This window comes from Balaenoptera musculus, chromosome 9 (genome assembly GCF_009873245.2).
Source record: "Balaenoptera musculus isolate JJ_BM4_2016_0621 chromosome 9, mBalMus1.pri.v3, whole genome shotgun sequence".
NCBI lineage: Eukaryota > Metazoa > Chordata > Mammalia > Artiodactyla > Balaenopteridae > Balaenoptera > Balaenoptera musculus.
Window position 1 is genome coordinate 101,180,433 of NC_045793.1, and position 18,783 is coordinate 101,199,215.

Here is an 18,783-nt window from a genome sequence, read left to right on the forward strand (position 1 = left end):
AACCTGGACACGCCTTGAGCCCCTCAGAGACCCATGCGCCTGCCTAGCGGTTTCTGTTGATCGGCCTCTTCCTCCATCCATCGTGTCTGCACGCGTGCCACGGGCCCCACCTCTGGACCAGCTGGAAAGCAGCAGCTGGCCGGGGCACCGGGGACGGAGGCCGAGGAGCATGACCGCCTCCAGGGCGAGGCACTCACCGGCCGCTGGAAGGAAGGCGTCATCGATGCTGTCCTCGGTCAAGGTGCCAGTGGGGTCTGAGCTGTACCGCTGCAAGAAGCTGTCTTCCTTGAGGGGATAGCTCTGCTGGGAGGAGATTAGGCAAGGTTACTGCAGCCAGCGCCGCTCGCTTCGGCGGGGATCAGGACCCCCTGACGGCTTGTTAACCTGCAGATTCTGATTCAGCAGGTCTGGGAGAGGACCCGCTCCACCCACAGGTGGCCCACAGACCACAGGGCAGGCGGCACGGCCCTGGCCGGGGCCGTCCAGCGGGGCTTTCCGCGATGACAGACATGTTCTGTGATCTGTGCTCTTCCGCGTGGCGGCTACTAAGCACAGGTGCGAGGAACTGAATTTTAGATTTTAACTTAATTAACGAAAATGTAAATTTAAGCAGCCGCATGTGGCTAGTGGCTGCTACATTGGTGAGTGTGGGTCTAATCAAGGCTTCACACGTCAAGCCACAGCGTCACCTGGAAGGTGGGCTCAAGTACAGACGGCCAGGCCCCTCCCCGCAGATCCTGAGTCAGGAGGTGTGGGGTGCTGGCCCGACAGTTTGCATTTCTAACAGACTGCCAGGTCCATGAACTGCATGCTGCTGCTGGTCTATCAACTGTATTTTCAATAGCATTTTGATAAGCGATAGCTAATTGCTGGCCGTAGGGTAGGGATGAAACAATACAGGAAGGAAAATCACAGCTTTCTGGGTTAGGGTGGGCATTTTTTTATGTCTAATAGAGCCATGGTACAGAGCTGTGATTTAATTCTGGTTTATAGGAGCTGATACCTACCCCGTTTCTATCAACGCAAGCCACAGTGGGAGTGCTGCTGGTGGCGCTCTGAAAAAGAATTGCAGCTGTTTATGGTGCACATGGACGCTCACCCACCCCCACTGAGAGCAGGACGGGGGGCCTCCGGGAGTGGGCACAGTTAAAGGGGCCTGATTTCGTCTTGACTCATTAGCTTTAGAAAAACTAGGTTTAGTTCTGATTTAACTCTGTTCCAGTTGTTGCAATGCAGTAAGATAAATAATACACTGAATTGATTCATTCTGATTTTGGCTTTACCATCTGCTTAACGTTTACTTCTTTGTCTCTACCTGAGTTCCACAAGATGGGTATCATTTTTTTGCTAAAACTCAATCTGTTCAAACCAGGAGGCAGAGCCTGAGCAAGAGTGACTTTGGTACCAGGGAACTGAGGAGGGGCGTCCGGGAAGTGGTGGGGCTGTGGAAGAAGCCCTGCTGGGGGATGAGGTACTCATCGGCGTCCACGACATCCTCCATGTCCTCTTCGTCCATCAGGGTGCGGTAGAAGTTGGAGTCCGTAGGGCTTGGCAAATGCATCCTCTCGTCCCCCTGGCGCAGAGATTGTGAGACCATCAGAAAGGTCCGGCGAGCTGCCGTTCCACCCCCCTGGCTATCGAGGCGGGTCTGCTGTCAGCAGGTGCTTGTGTGTTTGCCAGTTGGGTTCTAATACACTCGTCCCCCCTCCCCCTGCCCGGTTCTGGGAAGTACAGTTCCTCCTTCCATTTCCCCCGACCTGGAATTAAGACACTGAAAATTCCCTGATGTCTCAAAGTCCTCAAAGGAAATGCAAACGGCTCAGGAGGAAAAAGGAAGGGCCAAAGCCACAGCATTTACTGAGTGCTGTGCTGTGTACAATGAGAAATACACATTTGGTCTTCTTCCCTGCTCCTGGCACAGAGCTCCTAAACCCTTGGAATTTCCTATGTGTCTCTTATGTTAACGAGGAGACTTCTGGAAGCACCTAAAGATGGGGGCTGGTGGCCAGTGAAGCCAACCATGTGATTACACGGTCGGAACTTTCAGTCTCACCCCTAACCTCCAGGGAGGGCAGGGGGACTAGGGGTCGAATCCATTGCCAATGACCAATGATTTAATCATGCCTATGTAATGAAGCCTCTATAAAACCCCGAAAGGACAGGGTTCAGAGCTTCGGGGTGGTGAACCCCTGGAGATCCGGGGAGAGTGGTGCACCCAGACAGCACGGAGACTGCGCCCTTCCCCCATGCCTTGCCCTGTGCATCTCTTCCGTCTGGCTGTTCCTGAGTTATATCCTTCTATAGTAAACCAGTGATCCAGTAAGTAAAAAGATTTTCTGAGCTCTGAGAGCCACTCTAGCAAATTAATGGAACCCAAGGAGGGGGTTGTGGGAACCTTCTGCCAGATGGTCAGATGCCCAGGTAACAACCTGGACTTGGGACAGGCATCTGAACTGGGCGGGGGGGGAGGGGAAGCGGTCCTGGAGGACTGTGGGATCTGACGCTGTCTCCAGGTGGACAGTGTCAGATTGAGCTGAACTGAAGGACACCAGCTGGTGATGGACAATTGCTTGCCTGGTGGTGTGGGGTCCCTCCCCTCCAACACACACACCCTGCGATTGCTGAGCAGAACCTTTAGGCGCTTTGCAAAGTATTTTGCATATATTATTTCACTGAATCTTTAAAGCAGCGCTGCGAGCTTAGTTTTGTTAACCTCACGTTGTAAGTACAGGGTCAGGGATCTGAAGCCAGGTTTGCCCGACACCAAAGCCCCGGTTCTCCATGAGAGCGACATAAGGCTTTGGCTAAGGGGACCATGAAATGACAGGGGCCGAGTGTGAGGGGCTCACAGGGATGGCAGATGGAGCTGGGGGCCCCGTGGTGCGCTCCAATTAGTCCACAGCTTGGGCTGTGCTTCTTCTAACGCACTGAGGGTTAATGGTGTGACCTGCGAGACGGGGAGGCTGTGTTGGCACCGGACGGAGCATAGTGACGTTTGATGCTTATTAGAGGGATTTTCCCAGTGGGTGTGCAGACTGGGAGCTGGTACCTGGATGACAAGGTAGCGCTGGGGGTCTCGGGCCATTTTGGAGAATTCAATGATCAACTCACGGAACTTTGGGCGACTATCTGCATCAATCATCCAGCCTGGGGAAGGAAGGAGGAAAGTCAGTGCAATTAGAACCCTGAAAGAAGTGATAAAGATGGCATCGCTGAAAGAAAGCACTCACAGTGAGATTCTTTTAGACAAATAAATGAGGACGAAACCTAATCTTCGTGACAGGTTGTTCAGTCTTGGCAAACCAGCACTGATTACTGTTTAAAGACCCTGATGCCATCACATATTTGAGCCAGAATGGCAATAACATGCTCTAATTTTCTGCACCTCCCCTTCCAAGGGCCAGCATTCTGGTGTCATCGCCTTAAGTGACCCAGCAGCTGTACGATATGCACTGCTTTCTGTGAACTGCTCTGACTGCAGGGTGCCCTGGGTCCAGTCTCTCAGTAAAGTCCTCCCTTGACACGTACCCTCATCCATATTCACTCGGCAGTCTAGTAAGCTGGAAACCACATTCGGTGTAGGGAAAATTAGGGACTTTCTTAAGAACCTCGGCGTTTGGGAACTCCACACCCTGGTGCTTTCACTGTATTACACACTCAAGCAATCACATGTGCACGTGACAGGGGTGCTTCAGTGCCTTTCCTGGCGGGGGGGGGGATACTTCTGTCAACCATGCCAGTGCATTTGAGTACACAGTGATCCAAGTCTAGATTAAACATGCTGGAGGAACAGCTATTGACTGGAAATCCTCATGATTCCTGAGGGTTCTTATTTATTTTCTATCAGCAGGATGTCAGGCTATTTTGGGCCAGACTGCTATGTGACCTTAGACAAATCATGCAACCTCTCTGGATCCCAGCTTCCGCAACCTAAAGCAAGGACGTTAAAACTGATTAACTCTGTGGTCTAAAGTTCAGAAAGGCTTAATATTTACATGAACTCTGTCACATTCCCTGTGCTACCTTCTGTATAAATGCTCATCATACATGTAATGTTACCCCCGGAGCCTACTGAATTTGTGATTCTCATGGCACGGTAGTGTCACAGTCAAGCTACACACTCTTACTTGGATTAAAATGTTTACTCGCTACACTGCAGAAGTCCTCACATAAATCCACTATCCGAAAAGGTTGACGTCAAAGCAGAAATGCCGATTCTATTAACCTCTTGTGGTTACTCATTGTTAGGCATTTAAAAACAGTTTCTCTGGTAACAGGCTTCAAAAAGTGGGGCAGCTTTTTTTTCATTGAGCAACTCAGAGAAAAGAGTATTTTGGTGTAACGGCTTATGGAGGACTTTGATTTTACTCGTTTGCTTGTGAACATGGGCAAACGTCAGCTCACAGTGTTCAGTGCGTCAGGTAAGTGCTTTCAGAAGTGTCTGAGGGGGTGTTTACAGATGTGCCTGCCTACAGACTGTGACAGCATGTCTTCAGGGCGTCGAAGGCCCTGGGGCGCTTGGCTCAGGGCAGCCCAGGGCCAGGTGCAGCCGGCCACTCACACTTGACCATGATCATGTAGACGTCGATGGTGCAGATGGGCGGCTGAGGCAGGCGTTCTCCCTTCTCCAGGACGGTTGAGATCTCACTCGCGGGGATCCCGTCGTAAGGCTTGGACCCAAAGGTCATCAACTCCCAAACGGTGACTCCTAAGAGGAAGAAGCGTTGCTGTATGAGTCAATAATAATCACAGCACCTTGTCTTTAGTCATCGTTGTTGACATACTGTGTCTAAGGTTTAAAAACCCATGTTTCTGTGGCCTTGGGCAATTTGCTTGATGCTGGAAGTCTCAGTTCAGCTCCCTGTAAAGGGGGGGTGATGACAGCATCTGCCTCATAGGACAGTTGTGGGGATCAAACAAGATAACACAACTGCAATGTTCAGACAATCCCAGGCAGACAGTAAGTGGCCAATAAATAGTAAACTTGAGTAATAACAGCAAAGAGAATACCACCACTCTGAAACATACGGATTACGGTCTGTGGAGCTGGAGTTACACACCCAGACATCATCGGCCACAGATGACTTACCGGCAAGGTTATAAGCCTGTGTTTTTAAAGAGTAAAAAAAATGGAAGAAAAGCCCCCTGTGTTCCCTTTGATAAATATAAAAACCCCATACTTTTAACTTCAACATCAATCAATCATCGTGATTAAAAAAAAATCCAAGCAGGAGTAATTTTAGAATTGGTGTTTTTTAAGACTGTTCCGAAGTTCTGATGGCCCTTCCATCTCCGTGCCTCCCTTGATGGAGTTCTCTGCTCCAGAAACACACAAATGCCATGGGGAGTATGCCCCCAGACCACACAGGGAGGGACCAGACCCAGGAACCTGGGGCCTTCCTGGTCTCCAGCTAGTCTAACCACCCCTTTTCTTGAGATTGGCTTCTAAATGCGTATCACCACACATCTGCATAGATTTTCCAGAGGTCATTCCCAAACCGAATGACCTGAATTAACAGGCAAAATGCAAGGCTGAAGAATGAAGAAAAGCAGTGGTCCAGGGACAAGAAAATAGATTCTTCTGTCCTGCCCACCACGGAATCAATATTGACTTGATGAAAGAAAGAAAATCTCATGTCCAGATCTTTAAAGTCGATTGGTCCTGCTCTAACTAGGTTTAGACATTGCGTTTAAACACACACAATGAATCCCTGCGGGAAGGCAGCTTTTCGGGTTTCGGAACAAACGGTGAAAGAGGGCGGTGTGTGTACCTGGTTGTGGGGTATAAGTGGGGCTGGAAGGTGCTATGAGTTCTCTCTCTTTTCAACTCCTAAGTGGAACACGTAGGTCCCTAACTGACTAAAATATTTTGCCTTGACTGGAGCCTAGAGAGTGGAGTAACAGGATATGTTTTTAGACTAAAAACTCAGGTTCATGTTGTAACAGGTCCGGTGTACTGCCAGGACAGTAGATTAGAACCACTGACAACACGATTTCCACTGAGACGAAAGACACAGCCCCCATGGTGATGCTGGCTTTCTGATGCCGGTTGTAATCATTCACAGGGATTAAGTCACTGAGCCGGACCACTCAAGATCACCACTGCGAGAGACCACTCTTGATCCTATTGATCACGGTTAGGGGTTCAGGTTTTATCTGGAACATATTTGGAAAACCAAAGAAGGATGTTAAGCAGAGAAGCGAACGTCTAATGTGGTTTAAAAATATATTTTCCTGCTGTTTGGAGAACAGACGAGTGGGTGTAAAACAAGCCCAGAGAAGACCCAGGAGGAGCCCCTGCTTGGTGTCCCTGGGGGTGCGGGGGGGGGGTGGCTTGGGCTGTGACAATGACAATGACAGCTCTGGGCAGGACCACAAATGGGAAAGCGGCGTTTCTTCCCATCCCTCTGGGGGAGTAGACATTTCTTGAACATGACTGAAAATAAGGCATCAGAATAGCTTTATTTCCTTATCTAGTTCATTCATCGTGAGCAGCTAGCTCACAGGTATAAATGAAAATCCACTTATTCATTCACAGAGATCTCCGTCTCTGTAAAGCTTACGTTATAGCAGAAAAGACAAAGACCCATGAAATTTTTAAAAATGCATTTGGAATATTAGGAAGTTAATAATGCTCTGAAAGAAATGCTAAATGGACAATATCCTGAATGATTTTGTTTTTGTGACAGTGACTAAATTCCTCTCGGAGATTCTTTTTACTACTGCTCTCCCCAAATACGCGTTTCTATGGAGGTGGGTGAGTCCTTCCCTTCACCTCCGTTGCGTTGATAGCTGGGATAGGCTGGTAACGCATAGGTCAATGCAGATCAGGTGTTCCGCAACCTTTGGGCTGATTCTGGGTGACAGCGAGACTGCCTGCAGTAACGTAGGCGGAAGCACCCCAGCACGGCAGCCAGTGGAAGTGCCTTCCTGAAAGGCGAGGCCCTTGCGGACCCAGGAAACGCTCTGTACAGAGGACGAGGCGAGGGCGTGGAAGGTGTGTCTGAGCTGTCCTCATTGGAAGGAAGAAGAGTCAGACCCTGACGAGGCGGCCTTCACGAGAGCTGGAAACAGTAACTACCTCCCTTTCCTCATATTTCCCCACACACACAAACCCTCACAGTGCGTTTCATGAAGCCATTCTCTCTGATACACAAAGATGACCACTCACTATATGAAACCATAACCCCCGAGTCAGTCCATCATAAAACCACATTTCTCTACCGGGAAACTCTTCCCCACGAAACCTGATCTGTCATCTCCCTTTGGTTCACTTCAAATTCAGGGCAAGAGGTGACGTTTGGCTTGATTCTGGGGGACAGGCGTCTCCTAGGCTCCAGTTCTTTCCCTCCCGCTACCCGCTCTCCTGACACGCTCCTTGTTCTCTCCAGTGACACCCGGTACGGTAGTTCCACTCAATTTCCTTTTTCACATTTCCTAGTACAACAGACAGACGGCGATGATTACGGGGTTGTTAGTCACTGCCCTGGATGGCAGAGCGTATCATGTACATCGACAACACGAGCCAGTGAAGCCTCAGCCCTGATTCATCAGCCTCAGGATTTCGACTCACCGTAGCTCCAGACATCACTCTGGTGGGTGTAAATTCGGTGTAAAATTGATTCCAAGGCCATCCACTTGATAGGCACCTTGGGATGATGAGAGAGGAAAGTAATAAGACAACAATTAGCTTCCCTCGGTTGAAAAAAAGTAAATCACACTGGAATGCATTACAAGCAACAAAGGTGAGGAAGCTGGGCCACCCCCAGCCCAACCCGGGCCCAGTGTTCCTTCCCAGCCGGGGGAGAGGTTTTAGTCTGGTAGCGAACAGGGCCTCTGTCAGGCCCAGAGCTGAGGGCCTCGGGTCTGTGGGCTGTTCTGCCGAGCTGCGTGCACGTGCTGGCAGCTGGGGGCCCTGGTTGTGCCCTGCGTCCGCGGCTGTCTGCAGGGCTAGCTGCTTGGAGCCACGCGGGCCACAGTGAGAGCGAAGAGAGAAGCAGCTGATCCAGAGCGTTCCGGAGGGCCTCTCAGGAGACCCGCACCCCTCGCCACTGGGAGAGCCCCCTGGAGAAGCCCCAGGCCTGTCCGAGAGGAAGAAGCCAATGCCGCCGCGGCCGGCGCCCCTCGGGAGCTGCTGGAACAACACGGGGCCCTTTCCGGGCTGCTCTCCCAGCTGCTCTTCTGAAGGGGCTTTACCCAGGAGTGGAAGGTTGAAACCTACCCTTGGCTAACGGTCACCTAGAGATGGAGCTGAACTCACGTTTACTGCCTTTGGCTTCTGGATGTGTCAGAAACATCTTTACACACTTTCCCAGCAAATCCTGCTCCCTGGGCAGCTCTGGCTGCAGGGCCAGAAGGGCCTGGCTAGACCCAGGTGCTGGTGGCAGCTGTGACCTCACCCAGAAGGTCCTGAGGACGGCCCTCCCATTGGTCAGCCTGCTGGCGGGGGAGTGCTCGCCCTTCTACAAGCCAGCTCCTTACTTTGCCCCCTTCTGCATGGTACTCCTTCTCCTCGGCGCCCAGCAGTTTGGCCAGCCCGAAATCCGTGATCTTGACGTGCTGCGGCGTCTTCACCAGCACATTCCTGGCCGCCAGGTCTCGGTGCACCAAGCGCCGGTCTTCCAGGTAGTTCATGCCCTGCAACACGGGGCCACGCAGTGAGGGGTGGGTGCTCAGCGGGGATCAGGCAGAGGGCGGGCGCCCCGGCGCAGGGTGCGGTGTCACGTACGCAACAGCCTCTGAGCCGGAGCCTGTCTGCGGACCGACTGCCCTCCACGGACACAGTGACTTGCACCTGGTAACATCAGTGACCAGAGTCTATCTGCTCCACGGATGAAAAGGTGAAGAGATGAAGACATAACTAGCTACTGACTTACTAACTTATCGCCATCCGGTTACTCAAGTTTCAAACTCAGTTGAACAAATAGAAGAGGCCAGTGACAGAGCAGGAGCCCCGCCGTCGGGCCGCGACCTGGTTAGATGCTGCACGCTGCTCCGGACGGCCGACCCCACCTGCCTGGCCTCACCTTCCCGCGCCAGCGCGTCTGGGGCGCCACCTCCCCAGGATCCAGGGCTCTCATCACGCTTTCCTGGACCATCTTACATGATTCACTACCAGTGAAGGTTTTGGTCCTGTTTTATTTTCTCTTTTTTAAATTGAAATCACATGGATATTGAATTTGCTTTTATTGATACAAGGTGCTACTCCCTACCCCCTCCCTGGCTGCCTCCATAACTGCTGTAATCAGAATCAAGGCTGGAAGAGAAAGAAAGACAGAATACTTGAGAAGTACCCAACACAGTGCCCGACACATAGTGAGTTCTCGGATGTACAGTCACCCCTTAGTACCCATGAGACTGGTTCCGGGAACCCCTCTCCCTGCCACCCGCCTAACCAAAATCCGTAGATATTCAAGTCCCTTATAAAAAATGGAGCAAGTATTTGTTTGTAACCTACACACATCCTCTTGCATACTTTAAATCACCACTCGATTACTTGTAACACCTCATACAATGTACATACTTGTAAACGTAATGTAAATGCTATGTAAACAGTTGCTTGTGCCCAGCCAATTCAACTTTTGTTTTTTGGAGCTTTCTGGAATTTTCTTCCCACATGTTTTTGATCCACGGTTGGCTGATTCTGCAGATGCAGAACTGCGGCTACGAAGGACTAACTGTGTGACCCCTCACCTCTAGCCCTTGTCCACAGCCTCCTTGGTGTCTTTGTCACCTGCCCTTTCTCCCCTGACAGGCGGGCTCACTTCCTGCCCCTACTCCTGGCTTGAAGCCTGCCCAGCTGAGCCAAGCTTCCCTTGGACCCTCCCAAGCTCTAACCCGTAGACATGAGCTTGGCAGCCGCTGCCCCTGTGCAGGGCCACACGGGCAGGCAGGAGATGCCGGAGGGTCAAGTTCTGCACACGGCCTGTGTGGCTGGAACCACGTGTTCTCCTCCTTGCTCACAAAGGCACCTCTCCTCTCCCCAGCCAGGGAGGTGGACCACATTTCCAGCCTCCTTTACAGCTGACACTCATGAACTCTCCAGTGAAGGGCAGGCACCACAGACATGCTTACCGAAGGGCACAAAATGGAAATGAATGGGCAAAACCAACTCTGCATTACCCTCGAGATTTTTGCATGTAGCTCTCTTCATTTTAGTGCAAATGCAGGGAATACCTGCAGATAAGGATAGATCCCAAATTTTCTGGCAAATTCATTGCTTCCTTTTGCATAGATATTAGGTAAAAATTACTAATTAACTTGTCACATCAAAGCGAAGTTTACAAATTTTCTTTCTAGAGTTAAACTAGCCATCACAGGAAAATAGGATCTTACAAAGACACTACCAGGAATTAGTCTTTGAGGGCTATTTTTGAGGCCTTTAATGTTTTTCTTCTCTTGGGAAAAAAAAAAATGATTCCCATGTGTCCACTGTATTATCTAGAAAGCTCCTGAATGTTTAAGATGCTGTTTGATTTAAATGGTTCCTTTCTAAGATGTCTCAGGTGCCGGGAAATAAGGTTAATGGGCTCATGTCTATTCAAGAGGAAGTGGGCAGGTGCTTCCCTGGAATAGCACTTCCAGGTTAGGAATCATTCCTTAGGGATGGAGCGTGGAGAGGGAGAGAGAAGCAGGGCTTCCTGGCAGAGGAGGACTTCCTACTCCCTGGCACCCCCCCCCCCCCCGCCCCTTCACGGGGCTCCTTTCAGCAGCATCTGTCTCCCCTGTGGTTCACTTAAGCCCACAAGGAGGACTTCAGAGGGCATTTCCAGCTACATTTAACTATCGTCGTGAACTTTCTTTCTGCCTCTTTATATGCCTAACAGAGGATCTGGTGCACTGGATACATTTTTTACAAAAGCTTGTTGAAGATGAAGGAAGGAAGGGATGAATGAATGATAATAGCGGCCGACAGTTCCGAGCCCGGCATTTCAAACACGCCTGCAAAGATGCCTCTCCCGGTGCTGGGAGGTCTGGTACCCCCACAACAGCCTTGACAGCTGACCCAGGGGCCCAGAGCCTGGGCTGGTGCTGCTTCACAGACCAAGGGCTCTGAGGCCACCACTGGGACGGTGCCCTTAATTTCCTGCTAGGCCTCCAAGTGAGACTTGTCTGCTGACCCAGAGACTGCTTTGGAAGCGACACCCCAGCATCTTGGCCCTGTGCCGCTGAGCGTGCCCAAGGGCAGGTGGATGGGAATCTAACAATGGAAGTAGCTCCACCCCCGCCCCTCCCCCCACCTCAGATTTTTTTAAAGGAGCAGAGCAACTGCAATAAACTGCAACGTTTTCTCGTAACACCAGCCTTCAGAGAAGGCTTGGGAAAGGGCAGGAAAGAGCAGTACGTGTCTGGAGCACACAGCTAGAGGGATTTAAATCAGAGATAATTTCGGGACAAGATTAGACTCATTTGAACTTAGATAAAACTCTATTCCTTGGTCTCTGTCCCACACAATATGGCAGTTTGAAAGGCCATCTCGGTTACAGTTCTAGGCCCAGCAGAGTTATAGTTTAACCAGCACCAAAGATAAGAGCCCTGACATCGCTCGTGAACTCTCAGAATCCAAACAGAGACCCGCAGGAAGCGATATCAGCGTCAGCCTCGTGGGGCCTCTTGGAAAGGCAGTTCCCTGATTCTTCTCTCTGAGAGCCTCACTTTAATTTAATGGAACATATTTATTTTGCTAGTTAACACAGGACGGCTAGGATGGATGCTGCAATACTGAGGTTAAAAGGGGATCTGAAGAGCCGCCCTGGGACCTGAATGCACAGGAGACACAGGATTGCTTCCACGAGGGTTTTAAAGACTTTCCTCGCACAACACCCGGGGGAGAAGAGAGGCCTGGGTTGGGTGTGACATGTACGGACCGTATTCCCAGGCACTGCAGCATCCTGCGACTCTTAGGAGGAGCCCAGAGCGAGAGGCAGGAACGAGCTGCATTTCTAGTGTATTTCTTAACCACCACGTGGGGAAGTGGTGGGTAGGGGGGACAGACGCTGACTTGGTGACCTCGGAGGTGGCAGAATAGGAAGCGGAGGGGTAGGCGGAGGGCTCTGGCAGAGTAAAGCAAGGCATGGCGTCCACACCACTGCACCCCTGCCCTCAGAAGAGGCAGGAAAGTGTCAGACTTTCCTGTCCCAGGCACCAACCTCCTGCTGTGTAGGGACAGGAGGCCTGCTAGGCTCACCAGCCTGTGGGCTCCACTCTGACCCGTGACATCACGTGCTGGGGAAAAGCACAGACTTGGGAGCGAGGAGCCCTGGGGTGGAATCTTGATTTTGCTATTTTCTAGCTTGAGACCTGGGCAAGTTACTTCAACACCCCTTGCCTCACTCTCCCCCACATGTACAACGGGCTACTCAGAGGATTAAATGAGTTAATCCACATGGAGCACTTAGGACGGTGCCCAGGGAGAGTCCTCCCTCGGCGCTGTGATTATTATTTCCTCCTAAATGCCAAATCCATCCTCTCTTCTCTACCCCTTTTGCCATGACCTTGAATTAGGCTGCTGCCACGTCCTGCTACACTTCCCAACAAAGTCTGATCATGAATAAATTCCCACGTGGCGCCCTTCGCTTTCGTGATGAAGCCGCGCTTGCAGGTTCCTGCGGGGTCTCCCCTCCCCTCCGGCCTGCCCCTCATCCCTCGGCAGCCCTCAGTGTCTCTTGGTCACCTCTCACTGCTCCCTCAGATGGTCCCCAGGATGGGGACGGGCTCTCACTCGTGTCCACAGCACCACAGCCACGTCCAGGCTCCCGAGGGTGCAGGGCGGCCGCCTCACCACTGCTGTCCCCGCACCTGGCGCTCGGCTGGCCGACTGAGCCCACTTTGCTGTCCCCGTGTGACTTGTACAGCAGCCTCTGGGAGTCTGGTCCCTCAGCTCTCCTGCTCTGACCCACTCATTTCCTGCTGCATTGTTACCTCTGTAGGGATCTGTTTTCCTCACCTGTTTGCAAGTTTGGGGAGATAGGAAATTTTGTCTTCTTTATATACATATTTCACATGATACCTGACATTGACAGATATATGCTCAAGAAATCACCAAGTGAAATGACTAAAAGTTGATGAACATGCTTTAACAGTACAGCAACTTTTGGCTTTATAGTGACATACTGTAAAGTGATCATTTAGGTTGATTAAGTTCAACTGTAATCTTGTGGAACGATGTGAGAATAAATAAAAAAATAATTCAAATAACTGAAATATCTGGTAACCGGATCTGCTGTGGGGCTCTGTCCCCGTCTGCGGTCTTGTTGCCCAGGGTTTTACGCAGGTACCTGCTCTGCAGCTGAATCAGCTCTTAGGAAGCGCCTTCCTCTCCCATCGCGTGGATGGAGGCTGGGGGCTGGGGGCTGGGGGCTGGGGGCTGGGGGCTGGGGGCTGGGGACTGAATCACCACCCTCAGGCTGCACAGTTAGTCAGCGGGGGGAGGTGTCGCCTGAAACCTCACCTTCAGGAGTCCTGATCTGGAGCACAGGAAAGCCAGGCCGGGGGGCGGGGGGAGCAGACCTGGGCACGAGGGCCAGAGCCACCTGGGCCCAGACAGGAGGCCGTGCACAGGGCAGTTAGTGTCTCCCCGCTGCCCCCGTAGGCTGCACGAGGCTGACGGACAACGTCTCCTCTTCCGGCCCCTCTTCCAGCATGATTTTCATTCTCCCCCACCCCTGCTCATCCCTCACGACCAGGCCACAATTTGTCGATGTGGGTGTCATGACACGGCACCTAGACCCAGACACGAGGGGCCAGCACGCTCTGCTACGTCATCGGCAGGACCACCTTCCTCTCCTCACCTGGATGGGTCTTCTCTTCGCTGCCCTCGTGCCCTGAAAGCGCCTATAAATGTGTGAGCAGTGAAAACGCTGGGGCTTTTTCAGATGAACTTAGACCAAACTAAGTATCCCGTCTACTTAAAAAAATGGATCCTTCGAATGGAATGTTTTCTGAAGTTCATCCTTATTAAGTTTCATCTTATAGAGTGAACTAGGCGTAGTTCGGTGTTTCTGAAGTTGTGGTCGGTTTCCTTCTGACAGCATCCACCCACCCACCCCTCCACCCCAGCCCCCAGCTACTTTCAGATCTCACCAGGGCCTGGTCAAGTATCTGAAACGTATATCGCCTCTCTAAAAACTCACTTCTGTGAGATCTTAATCCAGGTTAGGTGAAAGAAAGCTCTGTGGTCCCAAAGGTTTGTGAAAATGTTAAATCAATCACAGCCTAGAGAGCTGATTTATGCAGGACTCGGCAGTAATGTGCTCTGCGGTGCTCTAAGAGGAAAGAGCCTGGCACGGCAGCGGTGTTCTCTAAACTGAATTGATGACAGACAGCATCTTTTGGATTCTAACATTTTACTACGTTATTATCCCGTCTAATTATTTTGGGATTTACTAGCTGGTTTATGCAGCCAGGAAGAATGCACACGCTTTCCGAAGCACCTAAGTTACTCCCCGTGAGTGAGAGCCCCCTGTACCTTCCCGAGCCAGGAGCTCAGGAAGCGGTGATGAGGGAGCAGGTGACGTCTCCACGGCCTCCTGAGACTTGAGTCTAGAATCCACTCTCACCCTGTGTGGAACGGCACCTCTGCTTTCCCGACCCCAGCAAGATTCCCCACTAGGCCGCCTCTGTTTTTTTTCTTCTTTTCTTTTGCCCGTGATATAATTTTATCTGTCCTCCTAGCAGTTTAGCCAGGACAATAAACCTACGTAATGGTACCCAGGTCTCCGTGAATACTGGAAAACTTCCCAAGAGAGCCTGTGCCTTTGTGAATCAGGGAGGACATTTGTAAGTCAATAAATCCCACCTTGAAAACGCCAGCAGGTTTAGTTTCTGGTCAGCCACTAAGTGTTTCTGGGTAGTTTCACTTCTAACTTTTACAGAGAAAACTGTTCAATACTTAGGTAAACAGTCACTAACCCAAGAGCAAATTTCTCTCTTTACAGCTGAAGAAACCATTATTTTCCTTTCCCTGCAAGGACAGACACTGCATCGCCGCAGCTATTCAAGTACAGTGGCTTAGGTTTCTCTTGTGAAATAGAAAGCAGCTCCATCGCAGACAAATCTAACAGCTGCAACGTGAACCGACTTTGGATGAGAGCGAACCTAAACGAAGTTCAACAGGCAGAGCAGTGGATTGAAATAACAAGGTGAAATTCTGAGTAATATTATATAGAGCACTATCTTGGAAAACTTGCAGGCCCTGGAAACTCAACTCAGGGACTTTGGAAACTCATGGCTGACCAGGGCCTGGGCAGAGCTGAACTCGCCCTGTAGTGGGCACTGCCGTGGTCAGGTGTTTGTTTCTTCCTCGTGCTGGCAGAAGACTGATATTTGGGGTCAAATAAACTTCCATCTATGCAGACACTTGTGAGCAGGCAGGTCTGAACGTAGGGTTGCCAAGGAGAGAAGGGGAAAAGCTCACGAACGAGAGAGGGACCGGAAATAGGAGACGCTGCTCTAGGGAGAGAAAGTCGATATAGAACTAGAACAAGACAATGTTTCAGCTTAGATTTTCGTCACTAATCTGACTTAAAGTAGTCGAAATATGGGGAAAAAACCAGAGAGGTGAGCATGGGGTGCCTACTGGGGCCCGAGTGGGCACCCCACAGAGGCTACCCAGCACCGTTCTCGCTGCCGGGAAGACAGACGGCAGAGGCCCTTCCGCGGCCACAGAGAGACAACTCGCCTAAGAAAAGCCAGAATTGAGATGTGAATCCCCCAGAGTCACAAGCCCGGTTCCGTACCGGGCAGAACTTGCCAAGGCTATGTGTCGCATCACATAAGAAGTCACTTTTGTGGAGCGGCCAACTGACACAAGATAATCAGAATGCTAAATATCCGGGCACCCTCTGGTGAGCTGGGCCTCATCACCCAGGCAGGTGTGCAGAGTTCTGGATGCCCTGCCTGACGGGGGGCAGCGGCCAGGGCCTGGCTCTGACAGAGCTCACCTCCCAGGTTCAAGTCAAACAAGGAAATAAACCAGGTCTTCGCAGGTAGCAAGATGTGTGTTTTTTTTTAAAGTTTGCTGTTCTTTTTATTTATTTATTTATTTATTTATATTTATGGCTGTGTTGGGTCCTCGTTTCTGTGCGAGGGCTTTCTCTAGTTGTGGCGAGTGGGGGCCACTCTTCATCGCGGTGCGCGGGCCTCTCACTATCGCGGCCTCTCTTGTCGCGGAGCACAGGCTCCAGACACGCAGGCTCAGTAGTTGTGGCTCATGGGCCCAGTTGCTCCGCCGGCATGTGGGATCTTCCCGGACCAGGGCTCGAACCCGTGTCCCCTGCATTGGCAGGCAGATTCTCAACCACCGCGCCACCAGGGAAGCCCACAAGATGTGTTTTTAAAAAATAAAGCGAGTTAAGCAAGGTGATAGAGGCTGCCTGGGGTGGAGGGGGATAGCTTTGGTGATTCTCCTGCCTTAGCTAATCAGGGAAGAGACTAAGGAAGAATTTCTGGGGACAGGAGTCAGGACACAAGTAAACCTCCAGGAAAAATGCCATATTCAGCGAGACCTACCTGGGGCTAACGACCTCCGCCCCGACACCAGCCTCTGTTCTGGGCTGAAAAGCATCCTCCCAGAACTCATGCCTACCCAGCATCCCAGAATGTGACCTTCTTTAGACACAGGGTTTTGCAGATCTCATCGGTTAAAGACCTTGAGATGAAGTCATCTTGGATTTAGGAATGACTGGTGTCTGCTAAGAGAGAGGGCGATCTGGACTCAGGCCTAGGGCAGGAGGCCACGTGAAGACCGGGGCAGAGGCGGGAGGGACCTGGAGCCCCCAGAGCTGGGGAGGGAGGAAGGATTCTCCCCTAGAGCCTTGGGAGGGGCGCGGCCCTTCTGACACCTTGATTTTGAACTTCTGACCTCCAGAACTATGAGAGAGTAAGCTTCTGTTGTGGTAAGCCACTAAGTTTGTCGCGCCTTTTGGTGGCAGCCCTAGGAAACTGACACGGTCAGACACAGAAATAAGCAGCCTTTTCATGAGACCACAGCACGTGAGGCACGCAGGCTCTACCAGGACCACTGCCTAGCAGCGGCCACGTGACTCCTCTGCCCTGTGACGGGGGTTACGGCCGTGAGAGCGCCGAGAGCACCACGCGATGGGCGGGGCTCCGAGAGGCGCGCCCGCACTGCCGGGTGCCGGAGCCTCCGGGGCTGGGGCTGAGACAGCGGCCCCGGCGGGCGGGCACTGGCAGAAGAGGGCAGAGGCTGCCTCCCACTGCCAGCCTCACCCTGCACCGCTGACCCCAGAGGAGCCCGTCCTGGAGCGAGCGTCTTGGCGGCTGCTGGCTGAGCGGAGCCCACAACACATTTTCGTCTGTCTAAAGTCACCTTCTACGCCTGCTGGGGGTCGAGCGAGCAAGTCCGGCGCATCCTCAGGAGTAAATCTGCAGGGCCGACGGTGCTGCCGCCCTGGGTGAGGCGAGCAACCAGGACCTGGATGGGGCCCGGGGCACGAGGGGCGCCCTGTCCTCCCTGGTTCCTGCACGCTCCCAACACCCGCCCCGGGGCTGAGGGCGGGGCCTGGCCACAGATTCCATTCGTTCCACTGAGTGAAAGGTATACCCACTGTCAGCAGGAACAGAATTTAGCAAGCTGGGTTGCAGATAACTGATGCACTACTGGCATCGAGAGAGAGAGATCTGGGGCTTCCCTGGTGGCACAGTGGTTGAGAATCTGCCTGCCAATTCCGGGGACACGGGTTCGAGCCCTGGTCTGGGAAGATCCCACGTGCCGCGGAGCAACTGGGCCCATGAGCCACAACTACTGAGCCTGCGCGTCTGGAGCCTGTGCTCCGCAACAAGAGAGGCCGCGACAGTGAGAGGCCCGCGCACCGCGATGAAGAGTGGCCCCCGCTTGCCGCAACTAGAGGAAGCCCTCGCACAGAAACGAAGACCCAACACAGCCAAAAATAAATAAAAATAAATAAATAAATTTAAAAAAAAATCCGTTCACTGCAGAAGTCATCTGTAAAAAAAAAAAAAAAAAAGAGAGAGAGAGAGATCTGAAATGGAAGAACAGTCCTTGTGAGGCCATCTGAGCAGCTAAATACCCGGCTCATCGCTCTGCTCCTGGCCTCAGCTCCACCTGGCCGCTGTCTGCCCCCTCGGCCCCTCCCTCGCTCCAGATCTAGCCTGTTGACAGGGGGACGCGTACAGAGCCCCATGAAGCAGCAGAAACATCTATTCACCTCCTGCCACCGCACGTCAGAGCCAGCACCTGTCTGTCCGCCTGGCCACTCTGTCACCTGACAGCGCTGGCCTGGTTTGCTGGCCTTGTGATCAAGTCCTGCCTGGGTGAAAGCCACACCTCCTCCTCTGCTACAAATTACCACAGTATTCAACAAAAAGAATGCCAGGGAAATGAGAACACCAACGTCAAGCATACTGAGAGTCCCCCGTACAGAGAAAATTGTGCAAATGTAGCTGAATAATTAGATTTTCAGTGTGCAGTGGGACAGGCACCGATCTGATGCAAAAGACAATTGATTCAATTTAATCCAAACTAAAGACGTGTGCATGCCATGTACACGCGTGTGCACACACACACACACACGCTCTCTTGGCACGCTCTGCGCTGTCCTAGGATGGAGAACGTAATTACTGACTTCCTGGTTGTCTTTATTTCCCCTTTGCCGCCGGTCTCCGGGACTCTCCCCAGGGACCGCATCATCCCGGGGGGCGAGGGCGGAGCGGCAAGCAACGGCAGCCGCCAGCCCTGCCTCGTGGCCCTGCCTGCCCTCCTCGCAGAGCCAGGTGCCTGCTCCGAGCGCCCTCGCCTGACTT

At 52.1% G+C, this 18,783-nt stretch overlaps 1 protein-coding gene across 4 annotated transcripts in view; it reads right to left on the reverse strand.

The window, feature by feature from the left end:
- The window catches only part of EGFR (epidermal growth factor receptor), a 192,274-nt gene that overhangs the window by 3,175 nt on the left and 170,316 nt on the right, over window positions 1-18,783 (reverse strand). For 3 of the 4 annotated variants that reach the window (XR_005021163.1, XM_036862890.1, XM_036862892.1), the window contains exons 21-27: window positions 8,482-8,637; window positions 7,574-7,649; window positions 4,562-4,708; window positions 3,050-3,147; window positions 1,406-1,573; window positions 1,008-1,055; window positions 198-303 (exon numbers count right to left, since the gene is read on the reverse strand). Coding sequence is in view for 3 of the 4 variants with exons in the window: in XM_036862890.1 (XP_036718785.1) it covers window positions 198-303; window positions 1,008-1,055; window positions 1,406-1,573; window positions 3,050-3,147; window positions 4,562-4,708; window positions 7,574-7,649; window positions 8,482-8,637 (799 nt within the window). In the remaining variant the exon portion in view is untranslated. The remainder of the gene's footprint in view (window positions 1-197; window positions 304-1,007; window positions 1,056-1,405; window positions 1,574-3,049; window positions 3,148-4,561; window positions 4,709-7,573; window positions 7,650-8,481; window positions 8,638-18,783) is intronic. The other variant, XM_036862891.1, reaches the window with a different exon arrangement.